Below are 27,067 nucleotides of genomic sequence, written 5' to 3'. Positions count from 1 at the left end.
TTACAAGTGGAATTTATCTGTGAATCTATTGCTTCTCTTTATTCTACTCATCTGTACTTCTGCAGAATAAAGAAGGCAAGGGAGAAGGAAAAAAGACAATGCTTCAAGTTTGTGGAATCAGAATCTTGCCAGACTTCTGGATACATTCACTCTGAGCTTTCTTTTACAATATTTCACTGACCATGAAAAAAATATACTAATGCAGCCATAAAAATTATCCTTTAGATTTTTAAAATCTACATGTACTAATCTAAAAGAAAAAAAGACTTTTTTTCCAGATGACGACGACGATGATAATAGTTAGCTGCTCTTGGATAAATCTTTTCTTTTAAAGTGTGATTCTTATCCCAATATACTAGCAAACAGCTGGCTAAGAAGCTCATTTGCCCACAAGTTAATCAGCAATAGGGAGGAAAACATCTTGAATGAGGACAAAATATTTAGATGAAATAATAGATGATTTTTCAATGAATGACTTAACTCATGGGACATAAAAACTAACCAAAGACAAATTGCCAGGCTGACAGTGCAATGCTTATCAGAAAACTTGTACTACCATAGGAGACTTGAAACTTGCTCTCTCTTCACACCACTCCTCTCCCTCACTGCAAGTCTTGCCTCTGTCCAAGACAAGAGACAAAGGAACCAGGTGCATTATCTGAGTGCTGAGCAACAACTGGATGTCCAATTGCTTGCCTGCACAGTCCATACTTCTTTTCTGCACCACCAAAATTGTTTTCTCCTTGACCATGTGTGGAATGGGGGGAGGACCCAGGAATAACCGTTTTGCATAAATTCTGCAGTTAACAAAACTGATACGAAGTAAATCCCAAATTCACATGTAAAATTCAAATGTAATATAATGACTCCAAAGGAACTTCAGGAACAGAATGGGAAGTTCTGTTAAAGTCTCCCATTATCATAATTTGTTCATACACCACTTGGTCTAGTTGTTGCATTATATCTTTAAAAAAAAGAGTCTTTTGCTCCATTTGGAGCATATATTCCCAGCAATGTAGTTCTTTTGTAATTCAGTGTCACTTCCACCACAATGTATCTGCCATCATCATCTTTAAAAATTAATTTCGGGTCTAATTCTTGTTTGATATAAAAAAACTACCCCCCTTTTTTTCTCCTTGGGCAGTGAAAAAAATTCCATGCCAAGTTGTTTGTTCCATTAAAAATTGTAATCCATTTGTTTGATATGTACTTCTTGCAGACAAATTATGTTACATTTTTGTTTCCCAATCCAGTGAAAAATTGCCCTTCTTTTTTGTGGTGAATTAAGTCCATTTATACTCCAAGATATTAATTTGTAATCCATAATGATTTTTATTCTTGATCTGTTTCCGCAAAGTCTTTATGGTCACTCAAAAAGTTTGTCATTTGCTGAGTAATTGTGATAGTAAATTTCCATCCTATAAATTCAAAGCTCAAACCCTATGGAAGTTTCCAACTGTATCTTATTTCTTTTTCTTTCAGCTTTTCTGTCAACTTTTTGTAAAGTCTCCTGTCATTAATGACTTTCCTTGGCAATTCTTTCATAATTCTTACTTTACTGCCATCCAACTCCAATGTGCTCTTATATTGTTTACTAAGAATCTTTCCCACCATGTCTCTTGTCACAAATCTCACCACCACATCTCTTGGTAATTTTTTTTTTTGCATATTCCAAATTTACCTCATAAATGTAGTCATAGTAATGGTCAGTTTCATCTGGATCTTCTTCTAAAAATTCAGCAACAATTTTAATTATATATGTCCTTAAGTCAGTAGTAGTAGATTCAGGCACCCCTCTTAGCCGTATTTGATTCTCCATTAATTTACAGTCAGCTAATAATGCTTTCTCCTGCATTTTTTGCATAGTGGAATCTACTTTATCCATTCTTGTATCTAGGTCTTTCACCTTTTCCTCCACCTTCTGTACTTTCTGTAGAGCTGCTTGTGTGTCTTTTCTGAGATCTTCAATGTCTTTTTTAACTTCTTCTGCATTGGACTCAATATCTTCTTTTAGTTCTCTTTTTAGTTCTGTTTTCATTTCTCTAATTATCTTTGCCAATCCTGATTCCATAGCATCCATTGCTTCTTGCCATCCGGCTTTCTCAGCCCTGTCAGTTTTAAATTTGGCCATTTTTTCTACTTCAAGTGACCCAGCCCTCGTTTGCATCTGCTTTGCTGCTAATCTTTGCTCCGACATCAGAGTTTACCTACTGCTTGAAATAGGTTCAAAAGTTGATCTCTCAGATTCAAATTTTAAATACACAGTCCTGTAGATTAAATCATGCCCTTTTACATAAGCCCAAAATCGCCGTTCTCTGATGTTCCTAGGTCAAGATATTAATTTTTTAAAACTTTTTTTTACAATGTTCAGTTTTCTTTTAATTAATTTTTAAAATTTTAACCTTCTTATAATGGCCACTGATACTTCTCTATGATTTTGAGTCCTAGAGAAGGCTGGGAAGCTTGTTATTTTCCCCTTCTCCTAATGGTTCCTTCCTTTACCTTCTTTCGTTTCTTGACACGAAGTCTCGTTTTCAGTGGTTATGAAATCTCATGTTGTTTCAATGACGACATTTCCTGTATTATAATCACCAGCTCAGCAAATCTTCTCAGAGGGGTTGTCTATTTTAGACCACAGGTATTCCAAATAATATTTGTTTTTCCTCTTTTAGTCTTAATTCTCCAAGTTTACAAGTCCCAATTTTAACCCCTCCTTTCTCTTCCTTAATATAAGATGACATTTCTGGATCCAAACCTTGTTTTTATTTTTATTTAGTCTTTTATTATTCCCGGAGTGATAGATATAAATCTTTTACCTTCTATTCCAGTATCCTTCTGCGCACTGCTCTCTTAGTTGTTAGATGTTGATCAGTCTCAAAGCAGCTTTGTATCTTGGTGGATTTAAGCCAACAATGACCTCAGAGATCCTCTGTAGACAATTGAATGCAGTCCTTCTCGGGGGACTCTTCAAAACCAAAAAGGAACCCCACTGGAGTCCCTCATCAGCCAAAGTAAATCCCCTCAGAACTTGATAAGCATATCTTGGCCCTCTCCCTGCCTGGAAGAGGTAGGTAGCAGGTGTTAAGATCACCTTCTCTGCCCAGAACAGAGGTTCTGATCTGCTCGTTGGCTGAAGAGCAGCTCAATCCTCCATGACCAAAACCCTGGACAGAACTGGGAAAAAAAATGATAAAGGGAAACTACGAAAATCATTCTTTGAATTGGTAAAACAAGAGAGTTTAGAGGACATATGGAGGGAATTAAACTCCAAAGAACATGATTATACTTACTTTTTGGCAAGGCACAACTCTTTTTCAAGAATTGATATGATTTGGACCACAAAAGATCTTGGACTTTTAACGAAGAAAATAGAGATACTTACTAAAATAAGAGCAGACCACAATCCAATACTGTGGTGTGCAAGATCAGGGAAAAAGACTCTAAGGTTGCGGATAAATGAGGACTTGCTACAGAAACAAGAAATGGTGGTGTCTCTTGTAAAGGAAACTAAATGCTTCTTCCAAATAAATGAAAATGAGGATACTCAATTTCGAATCGTGTGGGATGCTTATAAAGCAGTAATGAGGGGCATTTTGAACAACAAAGATAAAAGAGCCAAAAATAAGCAAATGATGGACATTCAGAAAGAAATTGGCAAAAAAGAGAAAGAGCTTAAAAATGACCTGGGAAAAAGATCATAAGAGAAATTACATTATTACAAAGCCACCTGAGTCATTTGCTGAATAAAGAATTGGAATGGAATTTAAAAAGAATGCAGCAGAAATCTTTTGAAGGTGTGAATAAACCAGGAAAATACCTTGCATGGCAAATGAAAAAAAGAAGGGAGAATAAAGTAATTAACAAAATTGTGTCGGGAGAAAATTACATTGTTGACCATGAAGGCACTAAAAGGGAATTTTATAAATACAATGCTGTTGTTTAAAAGCCAAAGTGTATATAGAAAAAGAATTGATGTGCATCTACAGAAAATTAAGGTTAACTCATTAACAAAAAATATGGAGAATATGTTGAATAAACCAATTGAGAGAGAAGAACTAGAGGAGGCAATTAACTCAATGAAATTAGGAAAAGCACCTGGTCCAGATGGCTTTACGGCAAAATTTTATAAAGTTCTCGCGGAGTTGCTGTTACCAAAACTTCAGAAATTGATTAACATTATAAGAGTAGACGGAAAAATTCCTAGTACATGGAAAGAAGCAGTAATTTCTTTGATACCAAAAGAAGACAGAGGCACCACAAATGTGAAAAACTATAGACCAATTTCATTACTAAACAATGACTATAAAATATATTCAAGAATTTTAGCAGAATGTCTTAAACAGCATTTGAACAGTTTTATTAAAGAAGAATAAGCAGGATTTCTTCCCAAGAGAAAAATTAGAGACAACATTAGAACAGTTATAGACTGTGCATTGGGATTTTATGTTTGCAGTGATGGAGAAATTGAGATCGGGAGAAGACTTTATTAGAATGGTAAAGGTGATATATTCTGAACAATCAGCAAGGCTCTGTATTAATGCAGACTTAACGGAAAAAATGATAATAAATAAAGGAACAAGACAAGGTTGCCCTCTATCTCCACTGATATTTAAAATGACTTTAGAGGTTTTGTTAATTCAAATTCAAGAAGATAAAGAGAGGAACTAAAAATGAAAGGTTTTTCTTATAAATACAGAGCATTTGCAGATGACGTTTATAAATGAAAATCCCACTCATGTAACACCATTGTTGCTTCGTAAGATACAAGAATATAGAGAATTGGCAGGCTTTTATATTAATAAAGAAAAATCAAAAATTTTGTGTAAAAATACGTTAAAGAGTAAATAGGAAGAACTACAGAGATTAACTGTGTGAAATTACCTCAAAAGTAAAATACTTAGGTGTAGAAATAACGAAAAATATTGATCTGTATAAAAACAATTATGAGAAACTCTGGTGCAAGATAGATGGAGATATGACAAAAAGGAACAAATTAAATCCGTCTATGCTGGGCAGAATTTCTGCAATTAAGATGAACGTCTTACCGAGAATTATGTTCCTGTTTCAAACAATTCCAATAGTGAAAGACAATAAACAATTTAATAGATGGCAGAGGAAACTTTCAGAATTCGTATGGGCTGGGAAAAAACCAAGAATCAAAATGAAATTCTGATGGATACGAAAGAAAGAGGTGGATTTCAACTGCCTAATTTAAAGTTGTATCATGATGCAATGTGCCTGGTGTGGATTAAGGAATGGATGACATTATCAAACAGAAAGTTATTAGCATTAGAAGGACATGGAAATGTCTTTGGATGGCATGCTTACATGTACTATGGGAAAAATAAGATGGACCGTTTCTTCTCACATCACTATATACTTGGCTAAAATATAAAAAATATGGCGATGAAAGGAAACTGCTTTGGATCGTACCAACAGAAGTAATAAAATTGTATTCCGATATTAAAGAAGAGAAGTGGTTAACGTATAAAGAACTTTTAAAAATTCAAGAAAGAAAGGTGGAATTCAAATCGGCTGAAGAAATACAATATAAATATAATTGGTTTCAATTGCAACAAATAAAGAGTTGGCTTGAACAGGACATTAAGAACTATGGAATGACAAGAACAAACAGAACTGGAGAGAACGCTGTTTGGAGAAAATGAAAAGCTATTATTGAAATGGTCTATGGAAGATGAAGTAGTTAAATCACAAATGATAAAATGGGCGATAAATATAAATAAGGAAATACAGATGGAGTCATGGGAATACTTATGAAGGATCTTTCTACCATATGTGGTGGACTTGTGAAAAGGCGAAACAATTTTGGCAAATGATTCAGCAAGAGATTTCGAAAGTTTTGGGATATAATATCAAGAAGGCACCAGATATCTTTTTGTTGGGATTACAAATGGAAAAATTTCAAAAGCAAGATAGAACAATAATTTGGTATATGCTTTCAGCTGCACGGACATTATATGTGCAAATGTGGAAACAAGACAAAATACCAGAAAAGTGGGAATGGACTTTGAAAGTCATGCATTGGAGTGAAATGGAAAAATTTCTCTGGTTTGGGGAAAAGGGAAATAACTACACACAGCCAATTGCCCCACTTCAAAGAAAAAATATGCCATAAGGTCGCCTCCATGCTTGAGAGGAAATGGATGGAACCTAATGACAAACTCTAGCCATTCCACAATTAAGGATACATCAATCTCCAATTCTGACATATTTATTTCCTTGCCATATTTCCCCCCATGAGTTGAACCCAAACAGGTGATAGCCATGTAACTAAATTTATCAAAGATTTCAGGTTTTCACGGCTGGTAACATCATTAGGGTTTGTAGAATTTTTTGGGCTCAAGTGCCGTGTTCTACTGGAGAAAGTTTTTCTTCCAGACGTTTCGTTCTCGGCTGCGGAGAACATCCTCTGTGGCGTTGCAACCGGAGCAGGCGCTCTGACCTTCTTGGCTGCTGTGCATTGAGTGAGGCCAGGGCTGCTGGAGAGCTGCTATTTCTAGGCTGGAGGGGGTGTGGTGAAAGGGCAATAGGTTTGTGGATGTGCCCATTGTTTGGTGGGGCTTCCTGGAAGGGTAGTGATAAGGAAACTGGCTGTTGAATGTGACCATTGTTCTGTGTTAATTGCTGGGAGGGTTGGAAGGGGTGTGAAGAAAAGGAAGATGGTTGTTGACTGTGCTGATTGTTCTGTGTTAATTGCTGGGAGCAGCAGCGTCACTAGGGCGGGGCCAAGGGGGCCATTGGCCCTCCCCCAGAGCATTCTCACTGGCCCCCCTAGGGCTCTTTGAAGGCGGCTGGCAGCAAGCAATCACAGCGGAGGAAAACGCTCTTTATTGGGAGACGCGGGGAGGCTCTTTCAAGGCAGTGGCGACCGCGGACAACGTTGGGAGAAGCGAGAGAAGGCCGGGAGGGAAGAGGAATGCGCAGCTCTCCACAGGCAGTCGAAAGTCTCTGAGAAGAGCCCTCCTCGGGTTTGGGGGGCTCGCGCTGAGAGGCACCTGAGGCGAGGCGGTGTTGTGGCGGCCGCCACTCGGAGAGAATGTGGTTCCCCGCGAGGTGGAGTGCGGGGGGGCAGCCGAGGGCCGGCTTATGAAGCAGGGCAAATGTGCAGAGGCGGGGAGAGGTGGCAGGGGAAGGAGGGAGGTGGTGACATCAGAGCCCAGAAGGTACAAACAGCCCGGATTTCACTTATAAGGCAAGCAGAGTTTAAAGAGCGCCATTCGGCCGAGCTCTTTCTTCGGGTCGCTTCCCTCCGCACCCGCCCCTCCTTCCCCTGCGTGCGGCAGGCGCGGGGCAGCGGGAATCATGCAGAGGTCGCCCCTGGAGAAAGCGAACGTCTTCTCCAAACTTTCTTCAGGTAAGTGGGCGGCCGCCTGAGATTGCACGTGCTGCTGGCAGGGTGGGCGAGAGGGAAGCGCGCGCGCCGCGAAGGCAAAGAGGGGGGGAGGGAAGGGATGCTATTTAAGTGCGGGTGGGAAACCCGGGGCATACGCGGCGGGCAGCCTGTGCGCCGAGGAAGCTGGCTTCCCGCCTTTCCCAGGCGAGGCGTCCGCTCTGCCACTGCGGAAAGAGGGAGTTGATGGCCACCGGTGAAAGTTGGGAGAGTGGTTCAAGACCGGTTGCAAGCGGGGAGGTTGCCGTGCGGGGTCTCCTTCTACTTAGCAGGCGAGGAAGCTCGGCGGGAATTTCTTCTTGGCAAGTGTCGTCGCGCTGCTCTTGAGATGCCGGGTGCTGGCGGGCCTGTGAAGGGAAGGGGGCTTCGCGGCGCCTACCGACCGGGGCACATCCGCCCGGCTCTGCCCCAGGCGCGGGCTCCGGGCGGGCAGCAACTAGAGGCGGCCGTCGACGCTTGCGGAGGGGGTGACGCATCCCTCCAAAAGGGGTGATGCCCAATGGGGGGGTGACTTGAATCAGTTACACCCCAGGGTGCAACCCATCCTAGTGACGCCTCTGGCTGGGAGGGTTGGAAGGGGTGTGAAGAAAAGGAAGATGGTTGTTGACTGTGCTGATTGTTCTGTGGAATATACTGGTTGTTTCTTCACACCCCTTCCAACCCTCCCAGCAATTAACACAGAACAATATATGCTAATTTACTGCCGACCCTGTATTTGTATGTTATTTCTATTTCCATTTCATTGTATCTGAAGAAGTGTACGTGTACATGAAACCTCATACCTTGAATAAAATTTTGTTGGTCTTAAGAGTGCCACTGGATTCTAATTTTGTTGAAATGATCAGTGGTTTCTAAAACAATTGATAAATCATAGGGATCACTACAGTGCAATTTGTTTCTTATCTGCTAAGCAAGGATTTCTGAACCAAGCATAGACTCAGTGACCTACAGAAGGGTAAAAGCCAAATGAGCTGCAGAAAACTAGGTGTGCCTCACATGGTACACTCTGAACTTTCCAAATGTGAATTAAAGGCATCTGCAGTTGTTCTTTTTTATCTATGTAATTCAAATACATACTAGTTTTTACAGACTAAAGTCATTAATCACTTTTGGGACTATTTTATACAGAAAAGCATTGCATTTTTTAAAAAAGATTTTTAAATGTACAAAAAAGCTCAGCTAAAATATGACATAAATAGTATTTTTAGTATACAAATATGCTGAACTGTGTTCAGGTTTGTTCATGGACAAAAGAATTTTTTTGTTTTAAGAAAAAATATTACTTGCCACTATTTGTTCCTCAGATGCGGTGGACACACTACTATCATCGAAATAGTACCACTTCCCATCATCCTTATTTTTTGCAAAAGCAGTGTCTACGATATGGGAAAAAAAAGAATTTTACTTCAAAGTGTTGGAAACAGATCCCAACAAGACATCACAAATGTACATTACTTACAATGTCCTCCTCCCATGCCTCCATAGTGGTTGGACACAGCAATCAAGTTATATCGGCAAGGCCCAGCATTTGGATTTATAAGGAACTCTGACATATCCAAATCACTGTTTTAAAGAAAAAATGACATTCATTTATGAACTGGATGTGGGTCTATACCTTTTTTTATTTTTTTACTGTAATACCTGACACTAAACCTAAAACCAAACGATAATCATTACACTGAAAAATTTGGGGTTTCATTTTATTGGTATTCATCAAGAATTTAAATATATCATTTTGCCCTAAAAGAGAAGATGGTAAACCTCAAACAAACAAACAAACAACAAGAGGAAGAAGACTGCAGATTTATACCCTGCCCTTCTCTCTGAATCAGCGACTCAGAGCGGCTTACAGTCTCCTATATCTTCTCCCCCCATAACAGACACGATGTGAGGTGGGTGGGGCTGAGAGAGCTCTCATAGCTCTTTCAAGGACAATTCCTGCAATAGTTATGGCTAACCCAAGGCCATTCCAGCAGGTACAAGTGGAGGAGTGGGGAATCAAACTCGGTTCTCCCAGATAAGAGTCTGCACACTTAACCACTACACCAAACTAGGTCTTGTTCACATTAATTTTAGGTGAATGCTACAGTTACCATGGTCCCTTCATTTCAGTACCTTTTTTTGTAAAACTTTATTTAAAGTTATAGGGATTTCACTTGGCATAAATGTCTAACCCTCCCAAGGAAATGGGGTATTTTTGACCCTGGAGTCATAGAGGAACCCTCTGCTCACGACTTGAGTTTGATCCCAGCAGAAGCTGGGTTCAGGTAGCCGGCTCAAGGTTGACTCAGCCTTCCATCCTTCCAAGGTCAGTAAAATGAGTACCCAGCTTGCTGGGGGGAAAGTGTAGATCCTGTAAATAAAAAGTCTGCCATGAAAATGTCATGATGCGACATCACCCTAGTCGGAAATGACTAGTGCTTGCACAGGGGACTACCTTTAGCTTTTTTTACTTTACAGGCGCCAACCTCCTGTTATGCCTTCTCCTCAGTGAACTGCAGTGCCTTGAAATTCCTCCCTCCCCTACCACTACCTTTCTTTTTTAAATTTTGAGTTTCATCAAAAGAGAAAATGGGGCCAATCTGGCCCCAATAGACCTGGTTTGAAATTAAAGCATTATGTATAATTGTAATTTGAGGTACTATTGATCTAAAAATATTGAAAAAATGATTTTAACTGTTCCCATGTTTAAATAGATGGACCAAAACCTATTATCTCCGTTTTATAGAAAGGTGGAGCAAACAGTGAAAACAACTTTTTTCTCATAATTTATATCTATAGACTTTTTTTGGCTTTGAGGATTTAGAATGCTTTTGAAATTGGGGTTGCAATGACCCCAAGGGAAAGCAGTCTTTGCGACCTTTATTGTTCAGAATATAGGAGGAGGAGGTAAAAAGCCATGCTTGTGCTCTGTCAAAGCTTCCCTCATGCCCACCACCTCATGGAAAAGCTCAAATTGAACCACACTTCCTTTTTGGAAATGGGATCATTCCATATCCCATTGCAAGATAAGCCTGGACATGTTTGAAGCAATCCTCTGAACATTTCCCAGACTTGAAAGAACTCTAGATGACCCCTGGCCGCCTGTTTTCTGAACTAATTGCTTCCTTTTGTCCTTCAAATTTTGCAAACCTCAGAGTGATCTTCTCAACCTTACTTATCTGGGTGACTCCACCACCTGTCCATTGAGCTGACTGGTTCCCTTTGATCTTCAGATTTTCCAAACCTCTGATTTTATCATCTCAACTTTACAGCGGAAATTAGTCTAGATAACCAATAACCAACTGTGCACTTAACTGTTCACCTTCAAATTTTCCAAACCTCTGAGGCGCCTTCTCAACTTTACATATTTGGGGTGTGTATGTGTGTGTGCAGAATGATAACTTTCTTTAAAATAAAGAGTTGTATAGATTCCCAGCTGTGTCTTCTGCTTTAAAAACAGTGGGATCAATTTGATCGCATTTACATTTTGTGGGGTTTTGATGTTTCCTAGATTCTAAACTTCAGACCTTGGGATTGGATTGATGTTTCCACAGTTATGGGTATTTTTGACCCCAATTCCAAATTTGTCTCTTCTTTGTCCTGCATTTTTGAAGAAAGTTATTCTTGAGGCCTGCTTTTTTTTCCTTAGTAGCTAATGACATGACTGAGAGAACTATCAGTTTCCATTGCTTTCTGTTGTAATGTGAGGTCGCTTTGACTCCTATGCTAAAGTAGTATAGCTGTTTTTTTTTTTTTTTTTACTTTGGGACAGTTAAGAGCCCTGCATATACTGAGTCACACAATGGAGAATAAAGACAAATGATTAACTCAAATGGTACCGCAATTCTGATCTTCCACCATAATTTACTTCTGAATACATTATACCATTTTTCAAAAACTGATATAAATACCACATATGCTACATTACTGTATAGTAATATACCACATTACACAGCTAAGAACTCTATACTGAGTTAAAACTTCAAAATAAACTCAGTTCCACCATATACCTTATATCTGGCCACCCAGTCTGTATACAAACAAAAACATTTTTACAATACCTTTGGAAGATTCTCTGGTTTAGGCTTTTAAGGCAATTGCTAAATTAAGAGCAGCATTTAAGAAAATCTGATTTAATTAGCTTTCCCCCTATTTAATGCAATTAGCATGACACTCTCTTTTATGCATAAGGTCAGCTATATTACTTTTGAGTCATAAGAACCGTAGTGGCAATTTAATTCACTATAAAATATTTAACATTAAATACAGGGCTATTTAACTTAACAGTATATCTCTAAGCAACCTCAGGTTTGACACTGCTCAGATATAAAATATAATATCAAGATTTCAGCAGTGGCACTCAGTAGGGATAATGATTTGGAATGAAACTAATCAAACGCTAATCAAAATATGCTCTTTTAATTAACCCTGGAAGATTAACTAATTCAAAAGAAATTTCCTCCAACTTTTTGATCTGATTAGGCCAGATCTGGCTGCTTCTCTGGAAGCACTGTGATGTCTGCAGCTGAACTCTGATTTCAGCTTCATTTCCCCACACTATCTTTAAGGTTCCATTTTCTGGGAGTAGAGAGGAATACAAGAGAGGCAATAAAAGGAGAGAGAACTTCCTGGGTTTCAGCGCCTCAAGCCCGGAGGTGGTCGAAGGAGCTTGGCTCCAATGACCCCCCCCCATTGGGTGGTGGGAGGGGTGCTACAGCCGTTACCAAGGAACTTTACAGGACCCAGAGAAACAACAGTGGTTGTTCCCTGTTCTTCCTGTCTGCTCTGGTGCTCCTGACGTTAAGAACGCCATGATGGCAATAAGAGGTGATTGCCTGACTGCTTTTCTCTTTCAATAAGCTTCTGCTGCATCATTCTTCTACCTTAATCACTGGAATTCTACCATGAAAGTAATTCAGCTTTCTAACAATATCGGTTAATGTATCTTTTAACATAACAATTGGAACTGTTCCAAAAGAAAGGTGAGGAGGAGGGAAATCTTCCCCTTTTCTCCACAAGGAAGGCTTCAAAAAGCAAAGAACGAATTGGAAAACTTTCAACAATTTAAACTTTCAACAATTGAGCAAAGATATTTGAACTGATTTGGTTTATAAATAAATAAGCGTCAAGGAAATCACCTTCTGGTTACAACACGGTCTGAACAAAACTGGGATATGCTTACAAGAGAAATGTATGTGATGCTTAATTAGTACTGAATTGATATGCAGGCGGAAATTAGTACTGAATTGAAATGCAGGAAGAAAATCTGAAGCTGAAGGAAACAGGTTAACTGGGTCTTTGAACTATTCTCTAACTGATTAACAGACAGTTTTTTCTGTGGGAGAAATGGCAGTTCAAACTAAAGTGTGTGATATTATGATTAACATAACCTCCTTATAGCAGGAACTTGGTTGTTTAGCAGAATTGATGCAACAACAGAGGGAGACTTTTATTTTGAAATACAGTAAAAACGAAAATCTACATGAGCAGAGTAATAAAGAGTCCCCAGTGATGTCTGTCAAGCTGAGAAAAAAAAAACTAAAGATCCGTTGGGAAAGATTTGGAAGAAAATCAAAATGGGAGACAGCCCGCGTAGTTATAAAGTGGAAATGGAAACCAACATCGACTATAGCTTGCGCAGGAGGAAGTGATGAAGTGGTGATCATACCACTTTCAGCAAAACGAATGGAGATATTAAGAGGAGAAAATGCAAATTTCAGGAAGATGATCAAACTTTGGAAAGCGTTCAAAAAGAAGCGATTTTAAAGTGTTTTTTGGGGGGTTTTTTGCTCTGCCTTTTTTTTTTACATCTAGTTGGTTAATATTGAATCAATAAAAGGGGCTAATAAATGTTTCCGTAATGGCAAATGCGGCTTTAAGAATTGGGATGCCCTTTTCAGTTTGTTATAATTATCTATGGAAGTTAAATAGAACAATGTAATTAAGAGTGGGCTAAGGAGATTGTATGGGTTTTTATTTACCTAAAAATAAACAAGTATGGGAGATGAAGTAACTATTGCATATTCACTTGTGTTTTTCAGAGCACTATGAAAATAGGATTTGCAGTCTCCAAAATTTTTAAAGAATTCTAAATGTTTAAAGTAGATAAATTTGGGTAAATTTGTAATAAGACAGGATACACAAATATTTTGTAATCTTAAGTCTGCTCCTGACTTTTCTGACAAGAGAAACTGTTTATAACAAAATAAACTACTATGTTTTCTGTTTTTGCTTTCTCTCTCTGCTAAAAATAAGTAAACATTAAGGATAAAGGAACTATATTTACCTTTTATGCTTATGTTAACTGCCAATATTGTTAAACCAATTAGTTAGCTTTTATTTTTAATGATGTTAAATTTAACCAGTCAGCTCTGTTTCAGGTTTGGTTCTTCTGCTTTTCCCATTTGTATGTACTGAAGATGAAAAGTTTAGATTTATATTATAAGCTACAGAATAGTTAAAATATATAACAAAATAAGACGACTGTAGAATTAATGAGGTTATAATGGGTAAAATTGTAAGGCTTTCAGGTAGAAAGAATTTGGTATTTTGTCTTGAGGTAGAAATGTAACAGGTATATATACTGCTTCTCTTTGTATTTTTGTTTATGCTTTTCTATTTTTTATTCCCTTCCCTTTTTTGCTTCTGTAACCCCACATTTCCTACCCTTTTTATATTCAAACTTAATAAAAATTTTAAAACTCTAAAAGGAGAGTGCAACTCAGATACATGCCTAGTAGGCAAGCCATCCAACTAGAATACATGGTCGATCTTCTTTTGGTTTTCTATGCTCAGTGCTTCCCTCTAACTACCCTATTGGCTAGTAGGGGTTCATTCTACATAATCACAGCCACCTAGGGTACACTGGACTAATTATGGGTTCTTGAGAAACTGGGGTAGTGCAGGACATCTGGGAAAGCAGTGCAGTAAGCTAGTACAATGTAGAGGTATGTGTAATATGAGACACAAACTGAAACCTCTTTCATAAAACTCACTAGATAACCTCGGACCAGTCACACTCTCTCAACTTAATCTATTTCACAGGGTTTTTCTTAGCATGGAAAACCTACATATAGTATCCTAAATTCCTAGGAAAAAGGGCGGTATAAAAATGCAATCCAACAGGAAGGAAGGACATGTGGGCAGACCAATACAAAACAATTAAAAGATACTACACCAAAGTTATCTCATCTGGCTTGTGCTATTTCATGTTTGATGGGGAGGGGGGGGTGCACATTTCTTATCCATTTTGCAAAACTTCATCCATGAGAATGTTTTTAAATTAATTTTTTATAAATTAATTTTTTGAAAAGTACACCATTAAGGTTTTTTATAAGGTAATCTAGGGATAAAGGAAGAGGAGGAAAGGAAACATGCTGACAAAACTAGGAAAGGTTTTGTTGGCAGGGAATAGTGCATTCTTAGGGAAACATAGGGTTAATTTTTTAATTCAAAAACATTTATTAACACAGGAAAACGTTCTGTGAAACATCATCAGCAAAAGACTAGCTGAAATAACCTAGAGTCTAGACAAGGTGAATACAACTATTATTTATTTTAACAAGACATTTAAATACACAATATTTCTCAGGCTCCATCCTCCACCTAGATTACCCACTGGAAGATGTGTAGCTGCATTCCCACTAGATCAAGATACAAATTGAACAGTGAATTCTGCTCTGACCTAGCAATATACTTAACATTATAGCCAATGTAAATAGGAAAGCTAACTTTCAGTGAATTGATACATTTGCTTACTTTATAGGGAAGTCAACCAAAGTATCCAGTTTATCTCTCATGTATCTGCTGTAAGAAAAACGTTTTAGATGCACTACTAATACCGGTGGCAGTGACCACAAATCCAGTTTTTTGGTAGCTTGCTGATGTTCTTTACAGTTTGGGCAATACCTAGAAAAAAACACATCCATGTCAAAGTCTTGATAAGTTGCAGTGTATGTCATTAATGTTTATGCATAACTGCACAAAGGCCCACCAAATACAAGGCACTTTTGTAAAATTACACAAGCAAACCGTTCTAGTTTATTTGAGTGTCTAATACTAATTAACTGTCTGAATAGAGAGGCAAACTACCTCCATTTAATCTGAAGTCTAAGGAACTTGAATGCGCTGCTATTCATAGTATGTGTATAAAAATTAAATATTTATATGCTCATTAAAGTTGTATTTCCTCTGGTCTCATATTCAGCTATCAAGTCTAGTCCTAAGGGAAATCAACCCTGACTGTCCCCTAGAAGGTCAGATGATGAAGTTCAAGTACTTTGGCCACCAAATGAGAAGGGAGCACTCACTGGAGAAGATCTTGATGCTGTGAAAGACAGAAGACAAAAAAAGAAGGGGATGGCAAAAGATGAGATGGCTGGACAGCGTTACTGATGTAACTAACATGGATTTGAGCAGACTTAGGAGGATGGTGGCAGACAGGATGGCCTGGCGTGACTTGGTCCCTGGGGTCGCAAAGAGTTGGACTCGACTGTGTGACTGAACAACAACAAAAATTATTTTTTCTCTCACCCACCTCCCTAGGGATGCTACCAAGAAAAAGATGTGGATCTGGCCTTGATATCATGCCCTTTGCTTATTGCACTACAGGGAGAAGTCAAGAACCCAATTCTTAGGTCTAGTACTAGAGAAAGACCAGTTTAGCCCCAATGTGGACCTCTTTTTTCTTCCATGGAAATTAATGGCTGCCTGTCATACCCATGCAAAAAATGTAAAATGGGTGCCACTGGAGACAATGCTGCATTAGGGGTAATCACCATCGTTCTTGTCTAACAACCTCCTGTGAGGGTGGCCAGCTCTTCATGCCTCTCAGGGAGAGAGTGCACAAGTGACTAGGACTTACTTACCTTTTGTGTAAAGTATCTTTTTATTTCATTCTAAGGTAACAAAATTACATTAGGCTGAAAACATAAACAGACAAACAAACACAAAACAAGAAAGACTACCTTTGCTAGGCTAAAAACAATGCTCCTAACTGTGCACAGCAAAACAAAGTCCCTTTACCTCGCGCCTCCCAGGAGCACAGCTTTCCCCCAGGGAGTTGCTGGACAGAAATCCAGACATCTGGATTACTCCAGCCAGGAACCCCTTCTGTTGGGAGGATGTATCAAATTATACTTTTCTCCTTCCCAATCAGGTGGCAATATATTCCAATCAGCTTCCCTCATTCTCTAAGCCTTTGGAGAGTCTCCTCCATTATGTGAATACTCATTACATCAGCTTTGATGTTGTTAGTCACAGTTGTAGCCTACATTCAACACCAGCTGAAGAATACTCACAGATGATTGTAGGACTTAACCCTATACAAGCAAAATGTTGTTTCACCTCATACCTCTATCAACAGGGATTCTTGGGATCACTATGTAATTCCCACTTCAGGAGAATGCTTCATTTGAGTATTCATGATTTTAGTCAGATTTTTTTCTAGAACATGCAGAAATATCAAATGAGGAAGGAAAACTAGTGTCTGTGAGGGGTACAATGCAATAATAAGTTTAATAGTAAGAAGCAACTGTTGCTTAGAGTTTTAGATTAACTACTATTTGGGAATATAAAAGTGAGCTATTCCATGCTTTCAGCTATGATCTTTGCAGAAGTACAGCAAATGCTTTCCCCACTAATCTGAGAAACAACATCAGAACATCAGTTGCATTTTGGCTCTTACCATGGATCTTCAGCACCAAGCTTTTCCTTTGTTGTGAACAATTCAATGCAATCTTTTAATTTCACAAAGGGTTTTTTTGGAGGTCTATATTCCACACTTTCATGCTTCTCAAAATCCTAAAGAGAAATATTACTTGAGTTAAGAGGACAAATGAAGCAAAACATATTTTAGTCATATCACATCACGGTAAATAATTTACATGTTCCTACAACTGGAATGTTAACCCCAAAAGTACAAGAGGCCCCTGTTACTCAAATGAATAATATAAAACCATACAAAATATATAATCTGTAGAAACTAACCTTTTCACGTACTGGTAGGTAGGAAGATAGAATTTTATTGCATGAGGCCAAAGGCTATAACAATATAATAATAGCTGCCAAAGCAGTAATAAATATTACAGTAAAAACAGCAGATTTTCACATAGTGATTATCTGTAATACATACCTCAGCAGCATTTTCATCAAAGTATCTCTTTTTAACTTCAGGATCCCAGTCCAAAGCCAAGAAAGACCTTTCTAAAAAGGAAAGTACAAGCTTCTTTTAAATATATATATCAGATTCTATAAAAATATATGCTAGAATTTTAGCAGAACGCCTTAAACAGCATTTGAACAATGTTATTAAGGAAGAGAAAGCAGGATTTCTTCCCAGGAGGCAAATTAGAGATAATAGCAGAACAGTGGTAGATATTATTGAATATTACGAGAAACACCTGGAAAAAGAAGTAGTAGTATTTTTTGTTGATGCAGAGAAAGCATTTGATAATGTGCAATGGAATTTTATGTTTGTAGTGATGGAAAAAATGAGATTGGGAGAAGATTTTATAAGAATGGTGAAGGCTATACTGAACAACAAGCAAGACTCTGTATAAATGCAGACTTGACGGAACAGATGACAATTAGTAAAGGAACAAGACAAGGTTGCCCTCTATCTCCATTGATATTTATAATGACTTTAGAGGTTCTGCTCAAGCAAATTCAAGAAGATAAGGAGATAGAGGGTTTGAAACTGAGAGGTTTTTCTTATAAATACAGAGCGTTTGCAGATGATGTAATGTTTATAAATGAAACTCCCACTCATGTAACATCATTGTTGCTTCGGAAAATACAAGAGTATGGAGAACTGGCAGGTTTTTACATAAACAAAGAAAAATAAAAAATATTGTGTAAAAATATGTCAAAGAATAAACAGAAAGAACTACAAAACTTAACAGAATGTGAAGTTACTTCTAAAGTAAAATATTTAGGTGTGGAAATCACAACAAAAAATATTGATTTGTACAAAAATAATTATGAGAAGCTTTGGTGTAAGATTGATGGAGATCTGATAAAATGGAACAAGTTGAATTTGTCTTTACTGGGCAGAATTTCTGCAATTAAAATGAATGTCTTACCAAGAATTATGTTCCTGTTTCAAACAATTCCAATAGTGAAAGATAATAAATAATTTAGCAGATGGCAAAGGAAAATCTCAGAATTTGTATGGGCCGGGAAAAAAACCAAGAATTAAAATGAACATTTTGATTGATGCAAAAGAAAGGGGAGGTTTCCAACTACCTGATTTAAAGCTGTATCATGATGCAGTATGCCTGGTGTGGATTAAGGAATGGATGACGTTATTAAATAGAAAACTACTAGTACTAGAAGGTCATGGAAATGTTTTTGGTTGGCATGCATATATGTGTTATGTGAAAAGTAAGATGGATGGTTTTTTCACACATCGCTATATAAGAAGCAATTTGTTAAATACATGGCTAAAATATAAAAGATATGGAGATGAAAGGAAACCACTTTGGATTGTGCCAACAGAAGTAATAAAATTATATTCTGATATCAATGAAGAGAAATGGATATCATACAAACAATTGTTAAAAATACATGGAGGGAAGGTGGAATTAAAATTGGCTGAAGAATTACAATATAACTGGTTTCAATTGCAGCAGATCCCAGCCCCTGCTATAAGCAGCAGCTGAACCAGGAAAGAGGAATCACCCCCCCCTCTGCAAACCCAGTGCTTCCCGAAGTGCTGCGTTTGCGGAGGGGGGAGGGCTTTCTCTCTTCCTATCTGCGGGGCTTCAGATGCTGCTTATAGCAGGGGTTGGGATCCCAGCCCCTGCTATAAGCAGCAGCTGAAGCCAGGACAGAGGAATCACCCCCCCCTCTGCAAACCCAGCGCTTCCCGAAGCGCTGCACTTGCGGAGGGGGGGGGCTTTCTCTGTTCCTATCTGCATGGCTTCAGCTGCTGCTTATAGCAGGGGCTGGGATCCCAGCCCCTGCTATAAGCAGCAGCTGAAGCCAGGACAGAGGAATCACCCCCCCCCCTCTGCAAACCCAGCACTTCCTGAAGCGCTGCGTTTGCGGAGGGGGGGGGGCTTTCTCTGTTCCTATCTGCATGGCTTCAGATGCTGCTTATAGCAGGGGCTGGGATCCCAACCCCTGCTATAAGCAGCAGCTGAAGCCAGGACAGAGGAATCACCCACCCACCCCTCTGCAAACCCAGCGCTTCCCGAAGCGCTGGGTTTGCGGAGGGGGGGGGGGCTTTCTCTGTTCCTATCTGCGTGGCTTCAGCTGCTGCTTATAGCAGGGGCTGGGATCCCAACCCCTGCTATAAGCAGCAGCTGAAGCCACGACAGAGGAATCACCCCCCCCGCAAACCCAGCGCTTCCCCAAGCGCTGCGTTTGCAAAGGGGGGGGGGGCTTTCTCTGTTCCTATTTGCGTGGCTTCAGATGCTGCTTATAGCAGGGGCTGGCATCCCAGCCCCTGCTATAAGCAGCAGCTGAAGCCAGGCAGATAGGAACAGAGGAACATGCTTTTTCCGTGCCTGCGTGCCTGGCTGGCAGACAAGGGCGAGATCGCTCCCTCCACCCCCACCGCAAACCCAGCACTTCGCAGGGAGCGATCTCGCTGCTTGTCTCCCAGCCAGGCACGCAGGCGCGGAAAAAGCATGTTCCTCTGTTCCTATCTGCCTGGCTTGCTGGAAGAAGGTGGAGCCAGGCAGGCAGGCACGGGGGAAGCGCTGGGATCGGAGGCGGAGGCAGTGGATCGCCCCCCAGGAGGAAGGTGCATCCTATGGACCGGAGCGCCTTATAGTCCGAAAAATACGGTACTTCTTTCTCTACTTTCTCCATCCCATGCATTATCTTGTAAACCTCTATCATGTCACCCCGCAGTCGAAGTTTCTCCAAGCTAAAGAGTCCCAAGCGTTTCAACCTTTCTTCATAGGGAAAGTGTTCCAGCCCTTTAATCATTCTAGTTGCCCTTTTCTGGACTTTCTCCAATGCTATAATATCCTTTTTGAGGTGTGGCGACCAGAACTGCACACAGTACTCCAAATGAGACCGCACCATCGATTTATACAGGGGCATTATGATACTGGCTGATTTGTTTTCAATTCCCTTCCTAATAATTCCCAGCATGGCAAATGGTTATTTACACTTGGCAAATGGTTATTTACTTAGAATATTTTTATCCCACCCTCCTCTAAGGAATACATCAATATAGCATATATCAATCCCTCCCTCCCTTATATCAAAAATCATGTGAAGTAGAAGTTTAAAAAAAAGAGATGTTCCATGGTTACCAAGGAAGCTCCATGGCAGAGTACAAGTTTGAATCTTGTCCTCCGCAATCCTACTCCAGCCTCCTAACCACTACATTATGCTACAGTGCCTTCCTTCATGGAAATGTGAACAGGACTTTCACCAAGTGTAAAGACTAGGACAGATAATATACACTAGCTAAAAAGGTTAATGAAGGTTTGGAAATGGGATCAACATAGCCAGCAGATATGTTAATGCAAAATAATACCCAACAATACAAATGAGCAGAATAAAATGTATTCCATCTTACCATCTAACCTAAGTTGTCTGTCATCAAATCTAATATGCCTGGTATCATCTTTGACATAATTGATATCAGTATTGCCTAAACTGTTAAACTGGAATGTAAACAATCTTTTTTTGTGCCCCATAAGATGATCCTTGCAGGAGTCATCTGTACACAACCCATTCTCAGAGTCATTATCGCCTCCAACAGAGTCTTCGGACTGACTGTTTTCATTTTCAGAAGGAAGTTCCTGATCCTGGCTTGATTCATCATCTTGTTCATCTGTTTCCATTTCACCTGGAATAAGGATACAGTCCAATGAAACTGACAGCACCTCTTATTCACATAGCAATTTATTTACTTTCATGTCATTTTCATTTATAGTTTGCCCTTTAATTAGGACTCAAGACAGATTCCAAGTATGATAAACTAAAGTCAGTCAATATGTCAATTAGAAAATATAACATTTGACTCTTAATAGCAAGTATTCCATATATACAATTTTACTATATATATATACACTAATACAGGTCACCTCCAATACACCACAGCTCTGCTCACTCCAGAAAAATGGCCTCCTGTTTCGCACATTTTGCAAAATGACAGAAGTGTGGGGGCCTTCCTAATAGCCACAGGCTATTCCACAATGTGGAAGCTACCACAAGAATGTACCAGAATGGGCGGTTGTCAATTTTACACCTCTTTTCAGAAGGCTCTGACTTCAAAAGGCTATGCTCTAATGAGCAGAACATAGCAGGCGAGGTAGTCCTGTTGATACTGTTGGAGCAAGAATCTACATAAACCCAGTCCGACAGCTACAGTATGACAGCTGGTGATCTAGCTGCCAGGCTAGGTCACAGTGACCTGATCAGCAGACCGGCTTGAGCCGGCAGAAGCCAAGTGATGCAATCTGCTGAGTCAGCACGGCCAGGATTGGCTGCTTGGACTATATATGATCTGTGTGTGCATCACACAGGTCTCTCCCTGTGAGATGGTGGTTAGGCGAAGCACTTTGTCCGTGGAGGTGATATTGTATAGACTGCACAAGAGAGCACTTGTTGTGTATATATGTTAATACCCCTTTTGGCACTAGTTGCACGTGTCTGCCTGATTTTCTTTCCTGAAGCCCTGTGTCGGGCAAGTCATCTCCCTCACTCTGCTACTCCCGCTCCGACAGGGTTATGGGCCCAGGGCGGTTCCGCTGCGCGGAGGAGAGAGTTGAGAGTTGAGCTGACTGTGAGTTTGGAAAGAGCCGGAGGCGAGGAACGCCGGTGAAGGACACAGAAGCACCACCGTTCTCTGTTTGAGAGCCAGAGGGACGTCGGCAGCCAGCTGTGAGGAGGAGTCGGCACGATGGCTCAGCAACAGCTTGGAGTAGCCGTTGAGAAGCTCACCTCAGCCAACTACGCGGTGTGGAGCCTGAGAATGCAACACTACCTCAAGCGTGAAGGGCAATGGCTGTTCGTGAGTAACCCCCCTGCTGACTTATCTCCTGCCGAGACTGTGTTATCGGATAAGGCACTGGCCAACATAGTGCTATCTATAGGAGATGACCAGCTGGTTTATGTGCGAGGGAAGGACACTCCCAAGGCTGCCTGGGACGCGTTGAGTGCGGTGCATGTTAGCACCACTGCTGGTTCCCTCATGGCCTTGACAAGGAGGATGTTCCGCACCGTTATGCCGGCTGGAGGGTGTGTGAAAGATCACATCAAACGGCTAACGGACTGTTTCGTTGAGCTGGAGGCAAGAGGCAAGACTGTAGCTCCAGACGACAGAGTGTACATTTTGCTGTCGTCGTTGCCACCTGAGTACACTCCCCTGATAACTTCTCTGGAGACGGTGGACGTAGCGACCCTGACCATGGAATACGTCTGTGCCCACCTGCTTGACTTCCAAGAGAGAATTGCGGCCGTGAGCTGTCCGGGGGTGTCGGCCGGGCAGCGTGCTGTTATCGGTGTGTCCGGGAAGACAGCCAAGAATGAGCCAGCTTTTGCTGCTGGCAGGCGTCCGAAGGTGGAGGAAGTGGAGCCGACTGCGTTTGCAGTCCGTCGCTGCTATGGATGCGGGTCGTCGCAGCACCTGCTCCGAGCTTGCCCTGAGAGGGAGAAGAGGCGGGGGCGTGTGCGGCGAGAGCGGAGGACCGCCAGCCCGTGTGAGGAAGCAACCCGGCTGGTCACGTCTGCAGTAGAGAGCACAGGGTCTGCTTGGATTTTAGACTCCGGGGCAACGAGCCATCTCTGCTGCGAGAAGGAGTTGTTGAAAAACATTGACAGTCCTGAGCATAAGTATGTGAGATTGGCTGACGGGACCACTGCCAATTCTGTTTGCTCAGGCAATGTGGAATTTCCTGCACTGAAATGTATGTTGCAAAATGTGTTGTATGTACCCTCACTGCAGTCTAACCTGTTGAGTGTTAGCACACTGTTTGACCAGGGATACCAGGTGAGATTTGAGAAAACCTGCTGCAAAATCCTGGGAGGTGGGGGAAAGTTGCTTGTGACAGGAAAAAGGGAAGGTAAACTGTATGTGGTCCAGAGTGATTGTGCCCAGGTGGCTCAGGTGTCGAATGAGCCTGTGCACAATAATTGTATACATTTGCTCCATAGGAGACTTGGGCACTGCGGATTTAGGGCGTTAAAGAAAACCCTGGAGCTTGTGCCTAGTTTGAAAGTAAATCCTTGCAAATGTTACTTGGATTGCCAGGTCTGCAAGAAGACCAAAAGCAAGGCGTGTGCTGTTGCTAAAGAAAGCTCAAGGGAAAGCACACGAGCCCTGGAACTAGTCCATTTAGACGTTATTGGCCCATTGCCAAAGAGTCTGTCGGGGAGGAGATACTGCTTGGTGGCCACCGACGACCACACGAGGTACGCGTGGGTTTTCACCATGGTGCATAAGTCTGAGGTGTATAAGACATTCACCAAGTGGGTCAAAGCAGTGGAGAGACAATTAGGGGTTAATCTCCTGGCTGTACAAACCGACAGAGGGGGGGAATTCTTATCTAACCAGATGAAACGTTGGCTGGAGAACAAGGGCATCGCCCACCGTCTGACGAACCCGGCAACGCCCCGAGAAAATGGGCATGGGGCTGTATTGCAGAATGTGATGTATTGCATGTTAGAGGATGCACAACTGCCAATGACCTATTGGGCAGAAACCATACATGCAGCTGTTTTTTTGCAAAATAGGGTTTGGTGTAATACTGTGAAAAATGTGCCTTACAGGTTACTGTTGAACAAGACCCCAGATTTGAGTTCTTTAAAAGTCTTTGGGTCACGGGCTCGGGTTGGCATCCACTCCACGAGTAGCGGGGAGGGGGATGTCCGGGCAGAGAGCCTAATTTTTCTGGGCTACAAGCCAAGGGCCAGGTGTTATCGTTTCTGCAATAGCAAAAGCAAGATAACACTTAGTATGAGTGCCCAGTTCAATGAAGAAAGCAGCTGGCCAAGGTTGCACTCCTTGCAGAAACAATTTGTCCTGCTGCCAAGTAGCGATAACGATGTTGGAGCGCAGCCCAGAACTCCAGCCCAGGAGGTGGCACCCAGTGGGGCTGGAGAAGGTGAGCCGAATGCTGGCACAGAGCCTGACGAGCAGAGTCAGGAGGCAGAGCCTCAAATGCAGGAACTGGAGGTAAAGTGTGAGAGTCAGGAGGTTCAACACCCAATTACAGGGGCAGAGCAACCAGCCCAGGAGGTGGGAACAGAGCAACCCGAAGAAGACAAAGCTGGTCCAAGCACAGGGCCACGGGTGTCTGCCAGGTCCACCAAAGGCCAACGTCCCGCTAGGTACAAGTGTCCCTATGTCACTCTGACTGTCAATCCAGACCCACCCGGATTTGAGGAAATGTTAAAAGAAAAGGCTAAGAAATGGAAAGCCTGGGTGGCAGAGTGCGAGGCAAGGGAGAAGGAGGCTGAAGCCAAGCGTCTGAAAGAGCTGGCTGAACAGGAACACGATGATGTGTTTTACAATCATGATGAGTTCCTGAACGAATTCCGGAAAGGGTTCCGAGCTACGTAAATATGAACTGTAATGTTGCTGGTGGACATGTATGTAAACTGTGTAAAGTGTTTTGGTGCACTGGGTTTAAATAGATTAGGAGGTGTGTTGGAGCAAGAATCTACATAAACCCAGTCCGACAGCTACAGTATGACAGCTGGTGATCTAGCTGCCAGGCTAGGTCACAGTGACCTGATCAGCAGACCGGCTTGAGCCGGCAGAAGCCAAGTGATGCAATCTGCTGAGTCAGCACGGCCAGGATTGGCTGCTTGGACTATATATGATCTGTGTGTGCATCACACAGGTCTCTCCCTGTGAGATGGTGGTTAGGCGAAGCACTTTGTCCGTGGAGGTGATATTGTATAGACTGCACAAGAGAGCACTTGTTGTGTATATATGTTAATACCCCTTTTGGCACTAGTTGCACGTGTCTGCCTGATTTTCTTTCCTGAAGCCCTGTGTCGGGCAAGTCATCTCCCTCACTCTGCTACTCCCGCTCCGACAGATACATGGGTCCAACACCATTAAGGATTTTGTAGGTGATAGCTAGAACCTTAAAATGAACCTGGTAATCAATCAGTAACCAATGGAGTGCCTGTAATGCCTTTTTTGCAGCTGCATCAGCTTACTTTTCCAGCAATAAAGCTGAATCCAGAATCACCATGGGCTAACCTAATCAGCAAGAGACAATTCAACTCCATCAAAAGTGTGTGTGTGTGGGGGGGGGGATGTCTTTCAGGGCTTTGGCCTTCCCAGTAAACATTACCGCCATCTTGTCAGGATTAATTTTCAGCTTTTTTACCTTTAAGCATTCAACAGCAGCAGTCATTCATTGTTTCATAGACTACACAGGGTCACCAAGTGATTTAGGAAAGGAATTGTAGAGCTGGTTGTCATCAACATATTGATGGTACCTATTCCCAAACCCAAATAATTTGTCTCATTGGCTTCATGTGGAGACTGAAAATTATGGGGAACAAGACTGAACCTTGTGGAAACCCACAAGGCATTTCCCACACTGTAGAAAACTTGTCATTAAGACAGACTTCTGAGTCCGGCCCATATGAAATGACTGGAACTAATTTAAAACACATCCCTTAATCCCTACTTTTCTGTCCAAACATCTAAATAGTATGGCATGGTCCACTGTGTCAAAAGCTGCTGATAAGCGCAGTAAAAGCAGCAGAGAGGCATAGCTTTTGTCTACATTTAGACAAAGATCATCAGCTAGGGCCACCAGTGCCATTTCTGCCCCATAGCCTGGCCTGAAACTGGAACGAAAGGGTCTCAAGGATTAGATTATCATGTTAGTATACACTTACAAAATTACCAAAACAGACATATGGCTATACATCTTCAAGACTCTGAGAGGCTTCTCATGACATATGCCAAATGATCTTACAGTTTATAAGGCACAGCTTGGCTGCATATTCCCGTGAAATGCCTACTCAGAAAAAGCTGGGTCATCCAAGTTCTCCTGCTTGAAGTAACTCCTATCTGGAGTTCCTGCAGACTTGCCTTCACTTCAGGGCATGTGGTACCCCTCTTCCTTAGTAATAAAATGTGAGTTCCTTACTACAAATGCTAGGTCCACAATTACCAAAAAAAAAAAAGGCAAGAGACCATAATGTGCACATCAGTTATTCCAATATCTGCAGGATCCAACAGTTGAATTTATTACAGTAGTGGGCAGTGAGGACAATAAAAGTCACTGAAAAAGAGTTTTTAATAGACCAAAAATGTTTGCCTTTTGGACCTAAGCCAAATATGCAGCTGTATCACTTTTTTCAGTGAATGTGTAAACTAGAACCAACGAAAAGTCTTGCTTTTGAGTTGTCATTGGATGGACATTACTATTGAGCATGTCACTTTAAGATTCTTGCAATTAACACTATATTTTTAGTCCTATTTTGTTTGTTGCACTGAGCAGGAGAAAATTTTCATTAAATGCATATTCCTTGACAATGGATGTTGCTTAAGTGTATACGAATACATTTAATGTTTCCATATGATATGTGATGAAAGTCACTGTATTGTAAAATTCATGCTGGAAATTAATTTGAGAGCTATATAATGTTTTATGGTCTTTTTTGATGTAATTTGGCTAACTGAGTTGCCATTGAGCAAAATGAAAGTTTGGATGAATGAGACATTACACATTAAAACCA

General features: G+C 41.0%; 1 protein-coding gene across 5 annotated transcripts in view; it reads right to left on the bottom strand.

Annotated features, from left to right (window-relative positions):
- USP15 (ubiquitin specific peptidase 15) overlaps positions 1–27,067 on the bottom strand; it is a 126,022-nt gene that overhangs the window by 3,850 nt on the left and 95,105 nt on the right. For all 5 annotated transcript variants that reach the window (XM_060244972.1, XM_060244973.1, XM_060244976.1 and 2 more), the window contains 6 exons: positions 20,931–21,203; positions 17,526–17,596; positions 17,079–17,194; positions 15,152–15,301; positions 8,871–8,974; positions 8,699–8,787 (listed from right to left, as the gene is read on the bottom strand). In XM_060244972.1, the coding sequence (XP_060100955.1) occupies positions 8,699–8,787; positions 8,871–8,974; positions 15,152–15,301; positions 17,079–17,194; positions 17,526–17,596; positions 20,931–21,203 (803 nt within the window). The remainder of the gene's footprint in view (positions 1–8,698; positions 8,788–8,870; positions 8,975–15,151; positions 15,302–17,078; positions 17,195–17,525; positions 17,597–20,930; positions 21,204–27,067) is intronic.

Source organism: Heteronotia binoei, chromosome 8 (genome assembly GCF_032191835.1).
Source record: "Heteronotia binoei isolate CCM8104 ecotype False Entrance Well chromosome 8, APGP_CSIRO_Hbin_v1, whole genome shotgun sequence".
NCBI classification, from domain to species: Eukaryota; Metazoa; Chordata; class Lepidosauria; order Squamata; family Gekkonidae; genus Heteronotia; species Heteronotia binoei.
The sequence above is the reverse complement of the archived record's forward strand: the minus strand, read 5'-3'. Positions and strand labels throughout refer to the sequence as shown.